Below are 24,473 nucleotides of genomic sequence, written 5' to 3'. Positions count from 1 at the left end.
GTAAAAGTGAGTGAGAGGGGAAGAGTGACGGGCGAAGACGAGATATGTTATGGGAGGAAGCAGCGCCCCGGATGATGAATGATGGACAGGCCAAGATGTTTCTGAAACATGCAGGCATATGGCCGATCAAAATAGCAAGAGACCACAAATAGCAGGATTACAGAGTAGATGGAGAACGGGGCCAGTCCAGTGTGTGTGTGTGTGTGTGTGTATTTGTGAAAGAGAGGGAGGGAGGAGCGGAGTGTGTTTGCGCTGGTTGTATGTGTGTAGGGTAGTTGATTACAGCTCTGGCGAGTGGCTTGGTGTCAGCCTGTATGTGTGGAGATAACAGGATTAAGAGGCTACTAACACTACTGTACAAAAGCAAGGGAGAGAGAGGAAGTGATGGAGAGGAGAGGCGGAGAGACGAGGAGATGCAGCAGGGGAAACATCAGAAAGGGAAATTCTTAGCATTCCTTTGCTTTAAGACATTGAATAATGAGTCACAAGCTCGTGCAACAGGATGCAAATGATCACCGGCGCAGTCCTGGGAGCTTTTGGTGGCCCCAACAATTTATTCAGTCTGTTCCTTTAATTTGTCACCTATCTGTGCACACGAAGAGAGCAGACCACTTTCTTTTACTTCACCCTCGATCCCACAGCACCAATGTACAGCTGTGACCGAAATGAATTCTACCTTTCACCATGTTACAGAAAATTGGATTTAATCAATATGGAGTAGTTTTCAATGGATCTGAGAGTTTTTTTCTTCCTACAGTACGAGTTATGCGCTCTTTCATGAACATGCAATCTTCTGCCAAGGTTACAACAGTTTGGGTTATTTCAGGAGAGATTACACCCACACAGTCTCAATGAAGGAAGTGAAAGCTGTATTAAATTATAACTCATCAAACAACTACTGTATAACATATTAAACTCTTAATACCTGAAGATATGTTTCCCCCGTAACCTAAACTATAAAGTAGTCACAAATATTCAAAGCTATAGAGAAATATATTGTGTAGATAAGGGTGTGATTCTATATAGATTTACTCTGATGTGACAGACTCTGTGGGAGCTATAACGGAGAGTGTTTACTGAGATAAACTGTGCCAGGAGACCCCCCCCCCCCAATATATATATTTAGTTGACCATTAATGAGAAGATCAATGAGAGTGAAGATTGGTAAGGATGATGGATATAGATTGAGGAACAAAGAGGGAAAAGTTATTGGAAAGAGTGTTGATACTGATGAATAGCTGACACATGGGTCGTTGAAACAAATATTAAGGAGAAAAGAAGGGACAGCAGAGAGAAGGGTTCACAGCAGAAGAAGAAAAGCAGTAAAGTTGGTGCTGAGGTTTTCTTTTACTCAGTTAAAACGACCATTAGCAAGTGCAAATTCATCAGCTACACAATGAACGCGGCTCTTAATTGAATGCACCTTAACTGTAGATCTCAGTGGGTGGTCCCATGAGGTAAATGAAAACACTTTTCACTCAAGTATTATACGAGTCAAGGGAGGAAGCTGGTCAATCTTGTATAGTGTGATGCGACAGAAGAGTTGGCTCCAGGGCAACTGAACACTGAAACTGTTCTCAACACAACTCCAAACTGAAAGTTAGAGATGGGGGTTTTTTTGGCGAAAGAGGGGGAGAAGAATAAAATGCATTTTCACAAAGCATTATCAACCTCTGGCACTCTTACAAACTTTGTTAGCAACTGTCTGGTCCCATAGATCAGTCAAAATGAGAGAGAGAGAGCGCGAGTTCCCTGCAGAGGGAGTTACTCCACGTTTGCTGAGGGAGCTCTGGCTCACCAGGGACAAATTAGCCACACAGGAGCACCGAGGCATCATGGGAAATTAATGATCGGGACCTCCAGGAAGTGAGCTAATGAGTCCTCTTACCGCACACACGTGGACTATGAACCGCACACACATGCATGCATGCACACACACGTACACACACACACATACATACATACATACATACATACATACATAAGCAGGATAAAAGATAGAGAAAGCGAGAGGAGGAGGAGGGGTCCTTCAGAGAGGAAATAACCAGATGTGCATTTGCAGCAGTTAATAATACAAAGCTATCAGTGTAACTTTGTCTGAATGAGTGATAGTGCTGCTACAAATGCAGAGTTACTCACCGCAACCTCAAAGGCTCACACAAACACACAAGCATGCGCCTACACACACACACACACACACACACACACACACACACACACACACACACACACACACACACACACACACACACACACACTTAAGAGAATCAGATAATTAGAGAGGACCACCAGTGGCTTTCGCCCATGGAGGCGTAGTGATTACTGTCACTACACCCTCCCCTGGGGCTGCTGACAACAACAACCACCACAGAATTAATACTTATCAACACACACACACATACACACACACGCCTCCTGCAGCCAAGAGTGGCTGAACTAAATGTGGATCTTGCAGATTATAGTCAAAGAGGTAGTGTGGCTCCCTACTGTTTAATTATCTTGTGAGTCGGGTTCCTGAAAAAAACAAAACACAGTTTGATCATGTAATGTTTCCCTTCTTGGAGCTACAGTGTAACTGTAAAGATGTGAGGCTGGAGCTACACTGAAAGAAGAAAACTGCTAACCTAAACTTAAAAAAACCCCAAAACTTCAATTGGTAACACACAAAGGAATTAAGTTTTTCGAAATAAAGTTTCCAATTATCTTAACTTGTTCACTTCTTGACTTGTTCACTTAACCGAACAAACTTAATTCATTCATCCTTTTTTCAGTGTAAATGTGGGAGGGGGTGAGGAAGGAAGGTTGTGCGTCGGAGCCTCTTGAATGAAATACGTTCGTTCATGTCGAACCTTTGAGCTGCGGATCAGTCACCTCGGGGGCTGGAGAGGGGACAGAGGGTCCCGGGCTTTCCTGAAATACTGGACCGGTGACAGGCCTGTCTCCCCACACCAGTCGGCGCACCTCCCAAAGATTTGACTCTGCACCACACTAACTACACACATCGCCACACCCGTGTCACCCGATTGGTCCAAAGTTTCCCCCGGCCCCGCCCTCTGCCCAAGCGGACACGCCCTGCGCGCGCGCTCAGCAATCTGTCGCCGCCAAACCAGCTGGCAGTTCCAATTTGTATTCTGACCCAGTACTGTACTGCACACCCCGACCTTTACAATCAGGTCTAGTCTCCTCTTCTTTACTCTTCTTTTCAAATAGCCTGTTACTTTTCAGTGAGATCTCAGCGCAGAGGCAACATGCAGAGTCTGGACAAACTCTCAAGAACCTCTCCCTGTGGACGCGCACACCTTCGCGGCTGCAGCCTGTGACGACTTCACCTTCTTTCTCTTTTTTTTCTTCTGTTTTTCTTTGGAGCGACTTCAATCACTTTCACACACGATGCGAAGCAGCAGCAGCAGCAGCAGGTGACGTGAACGTTCTGTGCCGGTTCATGAGTTCGGTGAAGCTGCAGAGGAAAGTTGTCAACCGAGTTCCCCTGTCGGCTCCTGCTCACCTGAGCCGCTCCCCGCCCCGCCCCGCCCCGGTGCAGAGCCTCTCTCCGCGGGCCCCCCCTCCTCCCCCCTCCCCTCCCCGGTCGGGATGTCCCCCCTGATGTCGACACCGGGAGCTCTGGCCACTTGGAAAGCCACGATTTTGCTCCTGAACATCATCTCTGCCGCTGTGGCCAAACGACACGTCGTGTACTGGAACTCTACGAACACCAGGTGAGAGACACACACACCCCCCCCCCCCCCCCCTTGCCACGCGATTGCACAACAATTCCTCCCGAGTGAGTCAGGCCCTGGTTGCTTTAAAGAATCCCTGCTATGCGGCAGATCACGCCCCTATGTGCTTAATTGCAGAGGTGTGCAGAGCAGGTATGATCACCTATGAAAAAAACAACAACCCTGCCCTATAAGCCAGAAAACTATCAGACTCATATTTCAAAATAAATACGTCAGCCGACCGCTGCTCTCTGACCCGCATATTAAGAGACTCTCGCCATCAGGCCTGATTTCCCGAACACTCCTTTTCAGATGAAAGTCACAGTTTTGTCTCGTATTTTTCTTTTTGTATTGGATGCACACAACGTGACAGATTCCATGAGGCCCCAGGTCTTATAATTTCCCCCGATGGTCTCCTTTTGTCAGGCCTGCGGGACTTATCCTGTATCCTGAGTCGGCTGAGGTTATATTCAGTGTGTCCAGGTGGGTAAAACCCAGTCCTGTAATTGGGATCTTACAGAAATGCGGTGGGGAGGATTAGGAAGCACCTTCTTGTCCCCCAGAGATTCAGGGATGAGTGGTCACACAGCCTGTGGCAGGGCCACACAGTCGGCTGCAACACCACACAATCACAATGCCATCAGCATCACGGCAGAGGGCAACCCACTGTGGCAGAGAATCACTCTCATCAGCAACACCACCCAATCACAAAGCTATCAGTGGAGCCGTGATGCTGCAACCGGTCCACAATCCCCTGGGTTTACCTCTCCGACTCACTTCCTCTCCTCTCCTCTCCTCTCCTTCTCTCCTCTCCTCACTCGTTCATTACCTCCCTCGTTACATCCCACTATCCTTTTCAGTTTTTTTGTCTGCTCTCCCCACTCCTCCTTCATCACTTTATCTCTCACGACTCCCTCCTGCCCAGTGATGGATATTGGCGGTGTGATTAGTTGAGCTTCGGTCAATTTCCCATACCATATTTTCTATTAGCTGCCTGCCAGCCAGCCCGGCCGTCATGAGGCCTGTAAACGGAGCCTGGCGAGGGTAAAGGAGCACATGGACCTTTGCCTTTGTTGGCATGAGGCTGCACTGCGGGGTCCAGGACTGTACTCTCGATGGCAAAATAACCACATTTGGCTTTTTGTTTGTTTGTCCACAGAGTTGTAGTGGTTTATTAACTATTGAATAAACCAAAACGTTTTAGACTAATGTCTTGACAGCTGCTCTAATTATGAATTCTATACTAACAATCTGATGACTGCATAGTCACATATATGAATATTTAGCAGTTTCCAGACATGAACTCAAGAAAACTGGGTCCAGACATTTTTCCGTTTCACATATGAAGAACAGCAGGAGATATTCCGAGTAAGAAGCCTTCACAGGAGCGGGAACATTCCCGGAACATTCAGGCGATGGTTGGCGTCTGGGTAGGGCACCCACTCGCTCTCCTCTGCGAATCTTACGGATAGTTTTTCTGCAGTATTCTCACATGGAAAATTTTACTAAGGGGGGTTGGCAGATAAAGTTCTGGAAAATGTCCAGACTTCAGTGCATGTCTGAGAGCAGCTAAAGGGACAAACCCACGGCGATTCTGTAGTTTTATCATCTTTCGGATTATGGCAAAATAGCTCAAACCCACTGCAAGCTACCTGGCCAGTATCAAACTGCAGACATTAAAACTGAATAACCAGTTGTTGTTGTTGTTTTTTTACCAGCTAAAGATCCAGATATTCCCCTCAGGCGTTGATAGAGAAAAACAAAAGAAGCAAATATTGAGAGTGAATTTTTGACTTGCATGCACGAGGTTGGCCAGAAACATGACCTGAAATGTATACTAATGACACACGGGGTCTGCTGCATCTTTAAAGAGGCAACTGTGTGCTAACACCACAACTTTAGAAGCATCAATGCTGTGTTTCCAAAATGCATTTAATGTACATATTAAAAATCACATCATGAGTTTAATGCAACATTTTTGCGGAACATCGTTGTTTTGGCCTTTGTGCACCTTTCCATTCGTTCAACCGTCTTTGTAAATGTGGGTCAAGTAGCCGAAAAACGACAATTCCTTACATCAGAGCTTTGCTTTGACAGCTAAAAGCCAAGAAACTGTGTGGACCAGTTTAGTCAAACCTTCATTAATTCACGTATATCTGACTGCAGAAAAAGGGCTAAAGATTTAAAGGCTGAGCTCGTATATAACACAACTGTAGCTGGTGAGCAAACAGGCTCTTTTTAATACGGATGGCAGGAGACATTCTCTGGCCGTCACCTCCCTTCGACATCTAGATTTATGGTTTTAATGAAGCAGGGGCAGCGAAGTGGAGACTGAAGGGTCTCGTTGCTTCTGTTCTTTGATGGCTAATATGGTTGTAACAAAGGCTCAGCGAAACACTTTAACTGGCCCACATTTAGCACCCTCCAGATTGAAAAATGGAGCTCTGAAATGGATGTGATGGACCGACTGCAGGGTCAGCGCTGAGCATTGTGGAATCAGATACCATGGCCCTCTCTCGTTGTGGGACTCAAGTGGTTCGATTGCCCTCTTTTATGATTTTATGAACAGAGTTTATGATCGCTTTCGATTTTATAGCCGCGTCTCTCTCTTTCTCGCAGCAATAGATCCTTATTAGACAAGGAATTCTTCTTTACTTCCTCGAGCAGTTAAAGGTTAGTAAAATATTATAACCTCAGATTTGGTTTACCGGTATGTTCAGCCCCCTCGTGTGTGCTATAGCTAGCTTTAAAACCGACTGGACCGAATAAGTGGACCAGCCTACTCGCTGATACAACAGCGACCTGCTCCTTGTGCTTCATTCATCCTCATAAATTTGCTGAGAATCTGTCAGGAAGTTTACTCAGAGCACCAAAACCTTAAGAATTGAATTACCTTCTCTTTTTTGTTGTTGCAAGAGATGGCTTGAGAGAGTATTTTACCTCTGTATATGAGTTGCTTATATATTTCCAACAAGAATAAATATCATCACCCATACCTGAACCTTAAATCAGCTACTCCGTTTCTTTGTCCTCTGATTTACCCTTGTTCTTGGCTCACACCTCTGTCTTTGTTTTCCCCCTTTATCCGTCATGGCAGGAGGTAGGCTTGTTGCAACAGTTCCTCTGGATCACTGCTCAAACTTGACTCTCTCCGGCTCCTTGCTTTCTCCTCTCCCACTTCCTTACTTTCTCTCCTGCAGAGCAGTGGATTAGTAGGGTTTTGATTGTTGGAGACAACGGTATTTTGAAATGTACGTGCACAATGGGAATATTATAACCAATTTCTCTTAACCTGTATCCTCTTGATGTTTGAGTCTGCAAGTCTGGACACGGACCTTAAAGCATTTAAAACAACATCAGGCCAGCCCCCCCCCCCCACACTTCTCTATCTCTCTCTGTCTTTATCTCCGTCTCCTGCTCTGACAAAAACTGAGGTTGAGCTCGAATCCAGTGGAGCATGTTTAAACGGTGCGTGAGGAGATGAATATTTGTTTTAGTTTTCTGTATCTTTATTGAAAGCAGCCCTCATAAGTCTTCCGTGTAATTTCTGCTCTGTTTCTGCATCATTTCCCTTCTGTGTGCTCTCGTGAATGATCTCGTTTAAATACCAGAGTGAATCACATTCCGCATACCATACCTTCACGCGCAAAAAACACACACACACACACACACACACACACACACACACACACACACACACACACACACACACACACACAGACACACGTCCGATCTGTGGGCTTGTGCAAGCAGACACATCCAGTATACAGTAAAGTGAAAACAGACACTGCTTGTCAGGGGAGATGATTGCACTTTAAGACTGATTTCTGTTTTAAATTTTTTCTTATTATTTCTTCACCCGCAGGTCTGTCTGTGTCTTCTGTGTCGCCTGTCGTGTGTGTGCATGCAAATGAATATATTCCTTGCTGTGGCTGCTATCTCTCTCGTCTGTGTGTCTGTTTCTGTACTAATCTCTGTCTTCCCCTGGTAAATGATTAACATGGAGAACCTGGCTGAACTATAATCAACAAACCCACAGTGAGGTAATTACCACTTTATTCCCTGTCCTGCTAACAAAGCACCCCCCCCCCCCCCCCCCCCCACCCCCACCCCCCACACCTATCTCTCCATGTCTCTCTCTCCTCATCTGTCATCAGGCTGTATCAGTGTCGCTCTCCCTTCTCTGTCTCTCTGTGTCAGTGCTTATTGTCTCACGAGCTGCTCTGCTGTGGTCTGTGTAGATCCAGAGATGTGTTTGTGAGTGTGTTTGTGCACCTTATCTGTCTTTGTAAATGTGCCTTCTCTGTTTGTGTGTGGTACTGAGTGTATTATCTGGAGGTAAACTGTGGATGACTTAACTTTGTGTACACTTCAGCTTCTTCATCCCTGTTGGAAAACAATGCCAGGCAGTGATTTTAGTGATTTGTATGACTGTGAATTGACATTTGGTGGCATTGTTGTCTGCCGAAGTTCGTTTCAGTGGAACAATAGCTGCGTCAGAGAGGTGTGTGTGTGTGTGTGTGTGTGTGTGTGTGTGTGTGTGTGTGTGTGTGTGTGTGTGTGTGTGTGTGTGTGTGTGTGTGTGTGTGTGTGTGTGTGTGTGTGTGTGTGTGTGTGTGTGTGTGTGTGTGTGTGTGTGTGTGTGTGTGTGTGTGTGTGTGTGTAAAAGGGAAGTCTTTGTTTCCTTGTGAAGAGATGGAGTGATAAAGTTCAGTTCTAGAAAAACAAAACCTAGAAAAGTGCCAGGATACCCAGCTCTATTCAAGTGCTCAAGGTTTATATTAATTTGATCTCACACATGATTTATGTGTTACTACTTCTTTTTTAGGGGAATTCCTTTCCACTCACAGAAAGTAATGAAAGTCCTCCTCCTTCTGGCCAGCGGTTTGCGGCTGTGGGAACCTTTAAGAAGCGCTGTGCCGTCCACTCGTCTAAATAGGTCATTGTTTTGTTTCCTCTTGTTAGTTGAATTAAGGTGTGACTAAAGTGTTCAAGGGAAACAGCGTGTTATTGCCTTTGGATGCTTGGTTTTTTGAAGGTGGGGCATGCTGATAGAGTATTGTGCAAACTATGCCTTTTGCTCTAAAATGTCACGTGGCCTCATTTGGAGACTTATGTTAAGGTTACGACTAACTGACACTGCTTCCTGCTTTGTTTGAAATCAGTAATCCTCTATTTCACTTTGTAGCGTAATATTAAAACAACATAATAAAAAGCTTTGCAATTGAAGTGAAAGCTGAGATACACACACACACACACACACACACACACACAAACACAGGAAGACGTAAGCGCACTGTGTTGGAAATGAGGTTTGGGCAGGGGCCTAGCTGTGGGGACGTCTGTATTAAAATGGATCAGATAGTCACAGTGCAGCTCGGAGCTGCAGCAGCAGACATGGTGTACAAGCATGAAAGGACGGCCGCTCTCTCCTCCTGGTCAGGATATTTAGTAAATCGATACCAATTTAACACCCAGATATTATCGCCGGCTTCTCGCATTATCGCTAGACTGCATATGGACCCATCTCTTTCCCAATTTCTCTCACCACGCTGTCCCGTTTCTCTGTGTACACACATACATCAATATTAGGTTGCATTAAGCTGTAATAAGTTGTATTGTATGAATGTCTCCAAGTGGGGTGGAACAGCTGTGGAATGAAATGAGGCTCAATGTCGTCTGCAGCTCGTTTGGCACTGCGCAGCCAGGCTTTGGCACAAAATGGCTGCTGCGCTGTATGTGTGGGAAGAGCCTGGTTATGGCGGTTCAGGGCTGTTTGGTGAGCACTGACTGGGAGCGCATTCATTCATTTATTCATCCATTCATTCATCCATGGCACACAATGAGCTGGCATTGTTCTAGGTGTCAGGCCAACTGTGTATGTCTTTGACATACAAAACGGTAATTAAATTGTGTGTGCGTGAGAACATGCAAACTCCAAATGTGGGAAACGCTGTCAAATTGAGCTTGACCAAAACAACACAATCTGCTTGGTGTTGAGCCAATTTGTGCATTGTAGATTTTCACCCACACTCAGACTCGTGTGCAGGCACAGACAGACAGATACTCGCACGTACATAAAAGCTCACACAATGCTCTTCCACTGTCAGAAATCTTGCCAAGAGGCAACCAGGGAATTTCCTATGACAGATATTGAATTAGTATTGACCCAGACAGAGGAAAAGGAAGGAGCAAGAACCTGGATTATTGTACGGTACAAGGTCCTCGCTGCTGGGAGGACACTGAGACGTGTTTGCATCATACCTCAAGACCTGAAAAGTGCTTAAGGACAGTCGCTTCAGAAGTTGTTTTTTTAAATTGCCCTTGTCTTCTCACAGATAATGTTCACATTACAACGGTTTCTGCACTTTCATATCAATTGCCCCACTTTTGTATGATCATTTTATGATGAATTTACTTTTTGTTTCGAGAGGACACTGTTAGGAATCCTGTGCACGAATCCTTCTTTGCTCATCGTGTTTTTGGTACTCCATTTGAACATCTGCTTGGTTCAATTTGAAGCAAAACCTCACATTCATCTTTAGAAATGTAATTCCTGTCAGACTTTGATTAAGCTTCTTGTGTGCAGTGGTTGTAGCCAGGTAGATCAGAAGGATGAGAGCCACAAAAGCGTGAATGTCCATTGGGGCTTATATGATTGTGAAATGTTTAATATCCATGTCTTTTACTTTCACGTGATGTTGTATGTCACTGGATCAAAGTAAAGACTCAAGAAATCTGCTAGAAGGCTTAACTGTTCTTTTTACTTTATTGTTCATGGACAAAGTATCTTGTAAAAACTGAAGAAACATGGTTTTAAGTGGAAATTTTTTGCGGCCTGAAAAAATATAATAAATGTTCATGCTTTACCTTCATAATCCTGAATAGGAAAGGCATAATGAAGGATACAGGCGTAGTCTGCTTTTGAATTCAATCACACAAATCCACTCGCTGAAGGAAACTGTGTGTTGTGAGTGTGTGTGTTGTGTATGTCACTTTTTACAAATAAATAATTCAGAATGACCTTCTCATAAGCTGTACAAAAGAAAATCAGAGCTTCAAGTAGTCAGCAATATATCTAGTTCCTTAACACTCCTTTTATCCTGGGCTTTGTGATTTCTAGGGATGGATCATTTGACAAATGTTTAGATATTTTGAATCTGCTGTATGATTTTTCCATGGTGGAACAAAAGCTAATATTATTTTGGCATTGCCTCCCAGAAGTATGGCAGCAGCCTACTTTCCAGCCCCCCAATGATGTGAAACACACACATTCCTCTTCTCTGTTTCTTTTTGCGTTGGCACACACACGCGCACACACCACATATGAATATACACACTCTCTCACAATTCTTTTTCTAGTCAGCCCCCAGAGATGCTAAAAACATTAGACCTGCAGTGGAGGGAGTGAGGGATGGAGAATGCGTTGAGGAGAGGATGGTAGGGAAAGAGTCAACAGATTTCAACTCCCAAAACAGCTCGGGATGGCCCCCAGGGATTGAGGGATGAGGGGAGAGAGGGAGAGAGGGAGAGGGGGAAGAAAGGATGTCAGCAGGTATTACTATCACTGTCACGACCAGGCGTGAGGAGTAAAACCCTCCCCTCCGCCCCTCCCTTTGTACCAACACACTCGCAGGGGACCCCATACGCACACACATACACACACAAACACACTGTGACGCAGGCTCTTATACAGGTGTGGTTCAGAGACCCACATACACACGTACTATCAGTAGTACCATCGCCCTGGCTGCACACACACTCACACAGCTGCTCAGACTCCAGGAGGAGCCCCCCCCCACACACACACACACACACACACACACGTGTGTTATTTTTGTAGCAATAACCAGTACCACATGATTTTCAGGGGGTACAGCTTGATCTCTGTCTCCTGTCTCTCTTATTTTGACTGCTATTTTTTGCGTCTGTGCTCTTTCTTTCTGCCTTTCCTGCTCTTTTCACAACAGTTTGCTCCAATCAAAGTTTTACCTCCGCCAAGGAGGTAATGTGATTGGTTCCATTTTTCTTTTTTTTTTGATTACTCAAAAGTAATTTAATTTTATCAAAGATGAGTCTTGGGCATAGTAACAGTTGACTACATTTTGTGAGGGATCCAGGAATTATTTGAAGGATTCTTCACCATTGAACGTACCTGTTTTTTAACTTTTTCTCTTCTTCAGTTGTTGAACAAAGTGGCTTCACTGACTATATGGTTTTGTAGACATAGGCTTGCTTGGCACAACAAGTGATAATTTGTGTATATTGATGTCATAGGATAGGCCCTGTAATGAGAGTCTAGTTCCGCCCCTGGTGGGATCAATTAAGCCTCTTAGGTTTGTGTTCACTTTTTTGGTGCATATGTTTCTGCTTTTTTTAGAATCCATTTTGTGTCATTTTGGATTGGACGTTTTTCTGTCCCTGTCCAAACGTGTGTTTTGTTATATTTATCAGAAATGATCAGACGGTTGTAATTCACAGTCTGAGAGTGTCAGGTATAGTGGTGGTATTTTGTGCTGAATGGGAAAGGTGAAATAGCCTTGTCCCAAATCTCAATAGCTATGGCCTTGTAGCAGGAGAGCTCATGAATCTCATTGCTCTCCCATTCAGCTGGAAATGGAGTTCTTCTACGCAGCACACTTCTCCAAACTCTGGAGCAGATGCTCCATGTTTATGATTGTGGAGTTAATCTGTGCTTTTCTAAAATACAGCCAGTGATAAAAGCGTAGTCATTGAAGTCAGCAAATACCTTTCTCACTACATTTTTTTTTTTTGCATTTAAAGAGGTTCCCTGGCTCCTTTCAGAACAGTCAATTATTCTGAGCAGTGTTGACCTTCATTAAACGGAAGATACTGAAAAGCTTAACAAGTGGAGGAGTTCTGTTGTATTTGGAGCTTTACTTTACAACTGATTTACAGTGGATGTTTTTTTTTGTACCATGAAGAAATAGCACTCACACATACTGTACCTCCTGCGTGTTAATCTTGTAATTGTTGGGTCATTGTGATTCATTACTCAAAGTAGAGACCAGTCATCTTTAATCCCAAATAAATCAGTTAATCCCAGTCGAGTGTCAGGCTGTTGTTGGCGCTATGTGAGACTGGAGCCTGCACCTCTTGACCCTCGCCACTTCCTTCCTCTCTGCTCCCAAATCCCCCCCCCCCCTTCCCTCTTATTGTGTCTAAACCCTTTATCAGTATCGTGAAACTTAAATGGCATTTCTAAGAAATTCAGGGGCATCCGGCCGTGAGGTGGACCATGCCATCCATTTATGTAACCTAAATGTCGACAGCATGAATTCATTTCATGTGGTTAAGATGATTCACAGGAGCTGAATAAACTGTGTGTAGAAATTCTAAAGTGCAAATGTTTTGTAGCCTTGAAGCCAAATGGATAGATTTTGTTTAAACATTTCAATACTTTTCTTCCTGGATTCTGCTGATGGGTATTAGACATCAATGCAAGTTGCCCACCACTGGTGTGAATGTGTTGATGTGTGTGAGGGTGGGGCGGGCGGGTGGGCAACTGTGCGTGACTAGAACAGGACAAAGCTGGCTGCCTTGAGGGTGAATAGGGGGAACCATCCATACCCCCGATGCAGAGCGATATGAATCTTAACCGTTGTGACGGAGAAAGATGGAGAGGCAGAGAGACTGTGAGAGAGAGGCGAAGGGGGCAGTTCAGACTCCTGGGATTCCAAAGCAGTGACCGTGAAAGTGCTTAGATAAACAGAGAGAAAGATGGCACGGGTGGGAGTGAGGGAGGGAGGGAGGGAGGGAAGGTGAAACGGGTGAAATGGTGGTGGAAGTAGCAATGGATGGAAGAGGGGACAGAGGAGGAGCAGGCACCGAGACATGGGGAGGAAATGAGACCTGCTGAAGATGGGGTGAAAGAAAGCAGATGGGAATAAACCAAGTATAGAAGTTTTTAAATAAGTTCAGTGGGCGTCGGAGGGGCTGAAAAGGACCAGCTTTACTCTATTTACTCTTTAACTCTATTGCCTCTCCAGTCTTTCCCCTCCATATTCTCCTTTCCTCTCCTTCCCGCTGTTTAAATAATTCAGGGCTTTTGGCTGTATTAGAGCAGGTTTCCTTGACATGTCGTAACCGTGTGTGTGTGTGTGTGTGTGTGTGTGTGTGTGTGTGTGTGTGTGTGTGTGTGTGTGTGTGTGTGTGTGTGTGTGTGTGTGTGTGTGTGTGTGTGTGTGTGTGTGTGTGTGTGTGTGTGTGTGTGTGTGTGTGTGTGTGTGTGTGTGTGTGTGTGTGAGAGAGAGAGAGAGAGAGTCACTGAGTGATGGACTGAAGGACAGCTCCACTCCTCCAACTTGCCATTCCTTGGCTAACAACGACCAAATAATCAGACAGAGAGGGAAAGTGTGAGAAAATGCTCACCCAGGATGCACAGACCGAGCTTCCTATCCAGCATTGACCTTCATATCATGGAGAGAGTGAGAAAGAGACAGAAACAGAGTAGGAGAATGAGAAAGAGAGAGTGTCTACGGCATCTGAAGTGTGACCCACTTAGTAATTAATGGATTCTCAAAGCTAAGTCTGATTTATTGTTTGAGTGTATTTGCTTCGAGAGTGCCCTTTTCACCATTGAGAAGAGTGTATCTGAGTAAATATGTCTTCTTTTTTTTGAGGGGTGTTTCTGGTGTGTCCTACATTACCCACTAATACAGGCGCGGGCAGTCCTCAGACACAGACTAGTGTAGTTCAGCATAGTTCATGTAATGGATGAAAGTACGGAGTGGTATATTGGGAAGATGTCGGAACACTTTAAGAAAGGAAACATAAAGTGTCATATTATTTTTATTAAGTCACAAATAAAACTATAATGTGTTCAAACAGTTAACACCAACATCTCGTGACACATGCACTTTGTGTCATAGTTACAAACACTTCTATAACACTATTGTATTTAGTTGACCTCCAACTGAGTCTTAAAGGAAACTTGTGTGTGGTCAAGTCATTTTTGCCCATCATCAAAAAAAAAATCTATTTTTTGTGTGTTGCAACTAATTATTATTTTCATTATCAATGAATCTGCTTATCTGCTGAACTGTATGATGTATAAAATCTAAAGCTGGAAATCTGGACCAGAGAATGTTTGGCATTTTTTTTGTTAAAAAAAAATCTACTTGAATGATTAATCAATTATCAGAGTTGTGGCACGTTATTTTTCCAGCTTCAAACCAACAGGTCCATTTTTCTTACAGCTACAGTATGTTTATTTGACAAATACTTACCTTTATTATTACATTTTTATTTAATTGTTAGAAAAAAGATTGCCCTGGCCGTACACAACCTGTCCCATTGGCATGTAACCAATACGACCAACATTTTGTGTTGCATAATTCAAACTTAACATCAATATGTTTACACATACACTTATCGCAATGCCACTGTCTGCAAAGATGAAGGGTCCAAACGGCAAAGTTGGTACATAAGGATGAGGCGAATAATGTTGACATAGTAAATAAGCTCCACTGCCACTTTGTTGCAAATACACTTTGGTAGTTTGAATCATGGCTTTTTGTGTCCACCCATCATACCTGTCACTGTCGTCCCCTCCGCTCCTTTCATCCTGTCAGCGTGTCGGCAGTGAGGTACTGTAGCTACATTCAAGTTTATGTTTTCCAGCCTGGCACCTGTACAAATCAGCCCTGTATTTACACTGCAGCTCAATTTAGACTGCAGTAAAATGGAGAGCACTCATTACTCTGAGGTTTAGGCTGTCCGACAGAGGGATTCAAGAAAAAAGACGAATGTAGTGAAGGATGGATGGGTGGGGTTTTGGCTTGGCACCAATCCCGGCACAGGATTGGTTGTTGTCTTGGCAACGGCACGTCTGACCTTATTTACCCCCTTGCACAACCCTCGGTGTACGCACACTGCGTTTTTCGCCCATGCACATTTCTTTTGCCGTACATACTTTCCCCGTCACTCTTCTCTGCATGGGAGCTGAAGCTCTTCCTCTTGTGCCCTTTTTCCTCTCGCACTCCTCATACACGTGTGTGGCCACCTCCATGCTGAGCAGGTGAGGGAGTCAAGTCAGGCAACACTTATAGCTGCCGCCATGCTAGCGGGCATAGTGAGGCAATCACGCAGTGTTTCTGGTCAAACAGCCAAAATACAAATGAGCCGTAGACAACAAGACTGCACTCTTGTCCGTTTATATTGTGGACAGTTATGTCATACCTTCCAGAAAAAGTCACTGGAAAGCGTATTTAAGGATCAGACCAGACCACACATGAAGAGCTGCAAGTATGCATGACAGAGCTCTGCCACAGAGGGGGATGATGGCTTCTACAGACCTGCAGCCATATCAAAATGGTTCCGATGGATTCATTTCCATACTGAAGGATCCTGTGGGCCAGAGTCATGCAATTTCCCGCTGCTCCGATGGCCGTAGCTATACATCCATACATATACATTGTGCTGCTGAGTCACACAGAATGGACACACACACACCAACCAACGGAGGACCTATATGCCATAACAGGCAGAAAATAGGCTCTGTCTTTACCTGATGATGAGTCCTCTCGGGTCTAAGGCAGCAGGTGTGTGTGTTTTGTGTGTATACCTGTGTGTTTTATCTGTATTTAAATTGATAGGCAATGGAGATGCATGAGAAAGCCTGCTGATTCAAGCAGTGGTCTGAACTTCATTTTGGTCATGTAATGGACCCTGCAGGCAAGAAAGGTGCAACCAATCACTCCATCTAAGTTATACACATACACCCACAGCTATAGAGGCCAACACTCATCCACAGAATTCATGCTGATATGCAGTGTGATGCACTGCAGTGTGCGTGCGTGCGTATGTGTGTACACTTGTGCTCCTTCTGTCCTTATGAGGAGCATTTGGACATTCGATTTGTCTGATGGCAAAGGGTTTTCCCCAGGAAATTGTGTAGCAGGGATGGTAAGCCACTCAGACCCTGATGCATATTAATAAAATGTGTGTGCTCTGAACTTTCATAAACCAGAAAAAAAATCCACTGACTGTAGGTGGAGATGTTAGGGGAAAGTAGGAGGGAAGGTCACATAACATCCACGTTTGGAGATTGTGAGTCGTGGAAAAGAAAGGAAAGGGTCTGGTGCAGAGCGGAGGTGCACTTCCTTGGAGGAAGCAAACACATACCCGAATGCTCACATGGGCATACCAAGCAGGAAAGAGGAGATAAGGGCAACAGCTTGCTCCCCTTAAGTCGCTCTCTGCTCCCTGAGAGGAGTGGTTGATCACCGTCCTGGCCACAGTTTGATTACACAAAGAGGGGAATCAGCAGAGTTTTGAGGGTGTCGGTTTGTTTGGGGGGGGGGGTAAAGGGATTTTTTGGCCAGCTGGGCTTGTGCGGTGATGGGGGGGCCCCAGATGGTCATGGGTGGGGGGTGAAGTCCTTGTTTGTGTGCATTGAGGGGAGTAAGCACCAGGTTAGACACAACACGGGTGTTTGGACTCTGGACGCAGCATGCCTTTGTGTGGGCGTGGAATGGGGCACAGCTAATGTAGGGGAGACGGGTGGGGGGTTGTCCTGATCCTGCCCTTTTTTTCTATCCATGCGGAGAAAGATTTTGTAGACAAGAGGAAATGGTGAACAAAGGTTTGAGCCATGAGTTCATGAAGTCTCTTCCCTTCTTGTTCTGCGACGTCAACATGGATGTAGGACTAAAGTTGTATGATTCATATTCCTGTTTTCCTCTAACCTGTGGAGCAGGGGGGGGCACTGAAAGCTTGGGGAAAGAATACCGTCTGCCTCGTTCCCTCTTTTAATTGTGATCTGTCTTCAGAGTCTTTTTGTCAGGAACTTCTGTCATACTTTTCATCAATTATTCGACACTGCTGTTTTCCCATAAAAAGCTTTCAAAGTCCGGCTTTATTCACCTGCTAAGATCATTTTTTCTTTTTTGAACCATGAAAATGTTTGTGTGCTCTAATTTGAGAAAGTTTCATTTTATTTCCTGGAAGTTTTTATTAAGTTTCTTCCTGACACCAGGCGAAACACATGTTTTATTTTGGTGCAGAATCAAAAAAGTCTACAGCCATTTTTACTCACTGACATACAACACTGTAAAATAATCCCTTTAACCATTTGCATTACGTTTAGGAAAATAGTTCACATCACCTCTGTGCCTGGTAAAAAAAAAATATATATATATATATATATATATATATATATATATATATATATATATATAAACCGATCTGGGTTCAAACCATTGTACACTTCATAGATGGAAATGAATTCATTGGTTCCAGAAATTCTAATGAGATAAACTGATTTCAGTCTAAACTTTAGGATGCTGAATTCTGGGGTGACTGGAATAAACAAACTCTGTAGTGACATTGTTTTAATTACTGAGATTAATGACTCACAGGAAATTTTGTGTGAGTAAACCCCACTCATACAAAAACCTGAAATACACAATGACATTTCACAAAGTCATCCTCCCATGGAGCACCAAACATCCTCCCATGTCACCAAGGAGGCTGGAGCTGTGTCATGCTATGCCCGATCCAAGGCAGAAGGACCACAGCGTGCTGTGCCCAGTCACCATGGTGACCAGAGTTAACCATCACCATGCTGTTATTGACCACAGACAAACTGAGAGTCTACGAAGCCTTTCGGCCTCCTGTCGTCCCTACAAGGAACCAACAGCCTCTAACTGTGGGGTGCTTTGCATACCATCACGAGCATGAGAATGCTTATTAAAACCACTGTGCCCACAATATACATTTTCTGAATTCATTTGGGATGTATAGTACAGTGTAAGCATGATGTTAGCCTTTGGATTGTAGTAGAATATTTTATCCCCAATGTTTATGTGCAGCTTTTGCGTTAAGGGCCCCAGTGTGTTCAGTATGCGTAGTATGCAGCTGCTGTGCATGATGGAGAATCTGTTCTGTATTCCCAAGGCCGTGTTGTAGGATTGTTGCTCCTTTAATTATTCTCTCATATTAAAGGATCAAAGGTCTCTGCCACAGTTAAGCCCCTGAATTTCATTATAACTGCGCATGCACACTTAAATACGCCGCTGTATGCATGTACATTTACATGGACACACATTGGGAGGGTATCGGTTATGTTCAATCTTTGAATTTTGAATGTGATTTCCTGTAATTATAAAAAGGGGTAAATGCTGGCCTTTTCAAGTTTTCTACTGAAGAGCCCAGCGTGTTATTCTTGATTTGGCTCCTCGGTGAGATGTTTCTTTATCAACCAAGAGCTTGCACCAGAACTCAGAAGGGTGTCACTGATCGCCCTCTGGCACGAGCAATGGAGCATGTTTTATTCTCCTGAAGTACTTTCAAGTCCTGGTGTGTGTGAACATCATGTGTTTGTGTGTGTATTCATGCCCACATATGTTTAAATGCACATGAGTATGTGTGTGTGTGTGTGGGCATGTGCATGTGTGTGCTGCTGTGTCTTTGCCCTCTCCCTTTGCTTTTGCGGCACTGGACCCAACCAGTCCTCTCGTCCGCGTCCAGACGATTCTCCCGCTGCACCAACCCAATGTTCTTTGACACTCATAGCTCTTTGGTGCTCCCACGATGCCCCTGTCCTGTCACCACCCTGCTGCATTTCGCTGGCAGGAAAGGGAGGATGTTGAGTGTAATTAGGGCGTACCCAAGCCTACCAGGGCCAGAGAGAGGAAAAAGGAAGAAAGAAGGGGAAGTGGAGAGAAAGGGGGCTGACAGTTTGACATCAGTAGGGCACACCGTCTCTGTAATTGCTGGTGTGCATATGGCGTCGGCTGATGGCGGAGGCTTGTGGGGAGGAAAGAGGGGTTGGGGAGGATAGAGAGAGGAGTCAGAAATCGGAGGGAGAGCATAGACGAGATGCAGCCTCTGAAGAAATGGATGGGGATGAGTGTGCGTTAACCTAAGTGGGGAGAGAAGAGGGAGGAGATAGAGGAGAAGAAGGAGGTGAGGAGGAATGCAGATTGGGGGTTGGGTGGTGGAAACAGGACCTGAGCAGTGAAGAAGAAGCTTGAGGTGAATGACATGACATGACGTGTTAGCAGTGGTGCAGCGTGTTGACACAGCACACATCTAGTATTACATACACATGCACGCACACACTCCCTCCAACACACACGCACACACACACACACACACACACACTTCCCACAATTGATGTACCTAAGTAAATATTTCTGTGTATGCATTCGCACTCATGTGTGCTTAAATACGTGTGTGTGTGTGTGTGTGTGTGTGTGTGTGTGTGTGTGTGTGTGTGTGTGTGTGTGTGTGTGTGTGTGTGTGTGTGTGTGTGTGTGTGTGTGTGTGTGTGTGTGTGTGTGTGTGTGTGTGTGTGTGTGTGTGTGTTTACACTGGCTTATATGCTTTTGTGTTCTCCTAACCAACAATTTAGTGACTTTGTCTGGCTGTAATTAGTACACACAGGTAATAGAGGTGTCGGTGGTGGCCACACACATTCACAGGAAGGATATTGATCAGGGAAGCGTGTGCGTGTGTGCGTGTGTGCGTGTGTGTGTGTGTGTGTGTGTGTGTGTGTGTGTGTGTGTGTGTGTGTGTGTGTGTGTGTGTGTGTGTGTGTGTGTGTGTGTGTGTGTGTGTGTGTGTGTGTGTGTGTGTGTGTGTGTGTGTGTGTGTGTGTGTGTGTGTGTGTGTGTGTGTGTGTGTGTGTGTGTGTGTGTGTGTGTGTGTGTGCAAGGACCCTGATCGATTGCGTCCTGTCCGGTTGATAGATCACCAATTCTGCACGCTAGCAATTGAGCAGGAAGCAGCATTGGTGAGAGCTGCCTCCGGGGTCTCACCTACAACCACATCACACGCACTCACCTTTTTTTTTCTTTTTCTTTTTTTCTTTTCTGCTCCATTATCTCACTCGGAACCAACATTCAAAGTTAACAGATAATGTGGATTTTTATTTCAGGCTCTCTTTTTTTTCTTGCCCCCTCTTCTCCGACGGTTTCATTTTTCCTCTCATTGCTTCATCCATCTTTGATACCCTTTGCACATTTGCTGGAGCATCTCATACTCCTGTCAGTCTGTCTGTTTCATTTCGGTTTTCATCAGTTCTGTCTCCTCCTCTTTCTCTCAATTCTTCCACTCATTGATTCTTTTGGTCTCTTCTCTGTCCGCCTACTTGGCTTGAGACCACTTTGCCAACCGCCACTGCCACTGCCACCTCCTCCCCATTCCACGCTCTTTTTCCCTCCCATGTTCCCCTTCACTGATTCCCAGCACTCCCTTCCTCTCTCCTCCGCTCTGTCACCCCACTATAAAGACTCCCACTGACAGACCTGCACCTTCCAAGCCACATTCGGCCCCTCACTCATTTCCTCCTGTTCTCCATGCGAGGAGCAGACCAATTAAAGTCGGTTTTCTTTCCTCTTCTCTCCTTCCATGCCGTTGTTCTCCTCTCGGCGTCTCTCACTCAGACTCTCTGGGGTCGCTAATTAAAACACTTCACTTTCCTTTATTTTTACTCCACATGTTTCCACCTGTTCATCCAGTTTCTCTCCTCCATTGGCTTCTTCATTCTTTTTTTGTTCCACCTTTCTTCTTCAACATGTATGAACAACTATCTGCATCAGTCTTCCTCCATCTTTCTCTGAGCCCTGTCTCATTTCACTCCATTACTCACATTTTTTCCCCTCCATTTCTCCCAAATTTCTCTACTCATTTCTCGTCTCCTGTTTTGTGTTGTCATGCTGTTGTAATCAATTTACTATCTCTGCACCTACTTTGTCCTTTACATGTACTTTCCTGAGTACTTCTCTCATGCCCTCTTTCTCCATATTAGTTTGTACACGGGAAACTCTTTATACTGTAGCTGACAGGAAGTCAGAAGCCGTAGTCTAAAGGAGCATGCATTATGCAGCCCTTCTGTTCTAATGATGCGGTCTTGTCCAGAGCTGTTGTTATGCCTGAAGCCAGTCAACCTTGACTGAAGACATGGTTGTGCATGCACATGCACGTCCGCTTCAGTCTGTACACGCCCGTTGTGTATCTGTGAAGTGGCAGAGTGGAAAGCAGAGGGAGTAGGGTTTATTTCACACTGAATTCCCCTCAGTGATCTTGATTAGCATACAAGGATTTCAATCTGTCGCTAAACGCTGCTCCCTCGCTGGTCTGTAAATAAAATGGACTTGTATCTTTGGGTATCAAATCCCAAAACATTTTTTTAAGACGTGTAGAGCTTTGCTTTATCACCTTATGTAATTGTTCTATGTAATATTGATGATCTGCTGGAACTATCCACATTCCTCCAGGCACAAAAGAATTACTTTCTCTGTCAATCTATGTTTAATCACGACTGTCTTTTCCCTTCTGTCACGTATAACTGGATGTAACCGTAACCTGAAATATTAATGCCGTTTGTCACTCTATCTTCCAGGTTAACGGCAGGAGATCTGTCCATCCAGGTGAACCTGAACGATTACCTGGACGTCTACTGCCCCCACTTCACCAATAAGGAAACCCTGGGCCCCAGGCAACCGGAGACGCTGGCCCTCTACCTGGTGGGAGAGGCATCGTTCCAGGGCTGTGTGGAGACCAGAGGAGCCATCAAGAGGTGGGAGTGTAACACTCCCTATGCTCCATTTGGACCAGTTCGCTTCTCTGAGAAGATCCAAAGGTTCACACCCTTCTCGCTGGGGTTTGAGTTTCTCCCAGGGCACCACTACTACTACAGCTGTAAGTGCAAGAAAATAAACAGAAAAGTAATAAGTACATGAAGTATCTGACAGCTGGCAGGTTTTTGATTCCCAGACTTCCATGTGACACACTTTTGGCGGCTAGGGCTGCAAATTACATCTGATAATCGACCCATCATCAGACTAAGGGAATCTGAAGGAATAATTGAAATGACAATCGTAATTTCCCTAATGCCAAAGATGACAACTTCACCAGTCAGTCAAATATTCAAATATTTTCAATATTCTATCACGTGACAAAGAAGCAAATTTTTACAATCACGAAGGTGGAACTAGGTGATGTTTTACAAGACAAATCAAGCTTTTAAAAAAAGCGTCCTAAACAATTTATCTGCTCATCATTTCGGCGCTACAGCCAAAATAAAAAAATAATTGAAGTTCAACCTGGTCACAGAGTCTGTGTAATTCAAACATTGATAAAAAAAAAGTTGTCTTTTTGGTGAAACAATAGGCTCCACACTCCAAGCGAAACAGCCTACAAAGAGAAAATAATTTTTGATGTTTCACTTCCTTGGTCTGTGCAAACACACCATTTTTTTAAGGGATGCAGCATCTTTAGCCAGAGTGTTGTAGGAGGCCTTGAGTATTAACAAACAGCACATATAACATCAATATTTTCCATAAATTCACACTCAGCGATATTAACACAGTGTTTTCTGAAACATTTAAGCTGTTACACACTTTTTAGCGATGGTTTCCTCTTTCTTCTGTGTTCCTCTCTCCTCACTCATTTATTTCAACCCACTGGAGGGAGAAAAGGGAGGGAGGGGGAGAGAGAGAGAGAGAGAAGATGGCTTACTGGCTGTAAAATCAGTTTACATTTTCTTTTTTTCACTTTTTACAACTCCTGGTGTCAGTCCAACCAAGAGGGGGAGTCAGTCCAACCAAGAGGGGGAGGACATGAAACAAGGCAGAGAATGAAAGAGTCAAGTGAATGCCTACTATGGAAGGGTGACAACAAAGAGACAGAGGGACCACAAAGTGTAGGAGGAAGAAATGGAGATCAATACATGACGACAGTGAAGTGGGGGAAAAAGGCAGGCAGAGAAGCAGACAGAGGAAGAGAAGCGTGGAGGAGTGACAGAAGGAGAGAAAGAGCAAAAGATGGACACAGTCTGACAGTACAGGAAGGAGGGGGGGCTAGATGAGTGGAATCCACACTGGAGAAAGAAAAGCGAGAGTAACAAAAGCAACAGAGAAAAGGGATGGATGAGACTAAAGGAGAGAAAGAATCTTTACATAAATTACTGTTGCGGTCTGAAGGACAATGGAGCATTGTGAGGGCATGAGAGAGTTACACACACACACGCTAACACACACGTGTGTATATGCACACACGCACACACACACACACAAACACACACACAGGCCTATTGTGGTTGCTCAGGCCAGTTCACAAAAAAGCAACAATGGGTCTCGCCCCCCTGGTTGGGCCGCATCAGGCTCAGAGCGATTGTGTGTGTTTTGTCCACATCAAAGATAAGGCGTAAAGTTGGTCCAAATGTCTGGCCTTGGGGTTTGTGTGCTGAAAGGGCCCGCAGCACTGGAGACAGTATAATGGCATTAGCCTGGGAGAACGGTACAATAGTATTAGGAACACTAATGGCATTAGTTAGCTAAGTCTGAGCTGGGCTCAGCTCGTCTCCCCGGCTCCCACAGATCATGACACTGACAGGCCACTGTCTCTGGGTCAGTGCAACTCTGACCCTCTGCCGACCAGCCACCATTGGTTCTCCACGTCTGGATCCCCACAAACAGGAAACACCTTGACATCCTCTTGACCTTGACATTTAAGGGGATTGTGACGGCAGCAAAGAGAGCTCACAGCTCTGAAACACAAGCAAATTAAAAGAATATCTCTTAATATACTGTGTTGTATTGCATATGAGTGGATAAAAAGAAAAGCATTGCATTGAAAATGCCTAAGACAGTAATGCGGATGAAAACAAACAAAGGAAAAACAGCGGTGCAATCCAGATAAGAAAACACAGAAAGAGGAAAAACAGCAAGGTGTACGAATCACAATGAAAGCGGACAATAAAAACTGATTAAGATACCAGTAATCAGT

At 44.6% G+C, this 24,473-nt stretch overlaps 1 protein-coding gene across 2 annotated transcripts in view; it reads left to right on the top strand.

Moving 5' to 3' along the window:
* The first annotated feature begins 3,084 nt into the window (after positions 1-3,084).
* The window catches only part of si:dkey-246i14.3 (ephrin A4), a 31,119-nt gene continuing 9,730 nt past the window's right edge, over positions 3,085-24,473 (top strand). Inside the window, exons 1-2 of one of the 2 annotated variants that reach the window (XM_035638325.2) lie at positions 3,085-3,716; positions 22,087-22,385. In XM_035638325.2, the coding sequence (XP_035494218.2) occupies positions 3,592-3,716; positions 22,087-22,385 (424 nt within the window). In that variant the 5' untranslated portion in view covers positions 3,085-3,591. Of the gene's footprint in view, positions 3,717-8,535; positions 8,656-22,086; positions 22,386-24,473 lie in introns of those variants that run through there. The other variant, XM_035638317.2, reaches the window with a different exon arrangement.

This window comes from Scophthalmus maximus, chromosome 1 (assembly GCF_022379125.1).
Source record: "Scophthalmus maximus strain ysfricsl-2021 chromosome 1, ASM2237912v1, whole genome shotgun sequence".
NCBI lineage: Eukaryota > Metazoa > Chordata > Actinopteri > Pleuronectiformes > Scophthalmidae > Scophthalmus > Scophthalmus maximus.
Note: the sequence above shows the minus strand (reverse complement) of the source record. Positions and strands in the feature narration are given on the sequence as shown.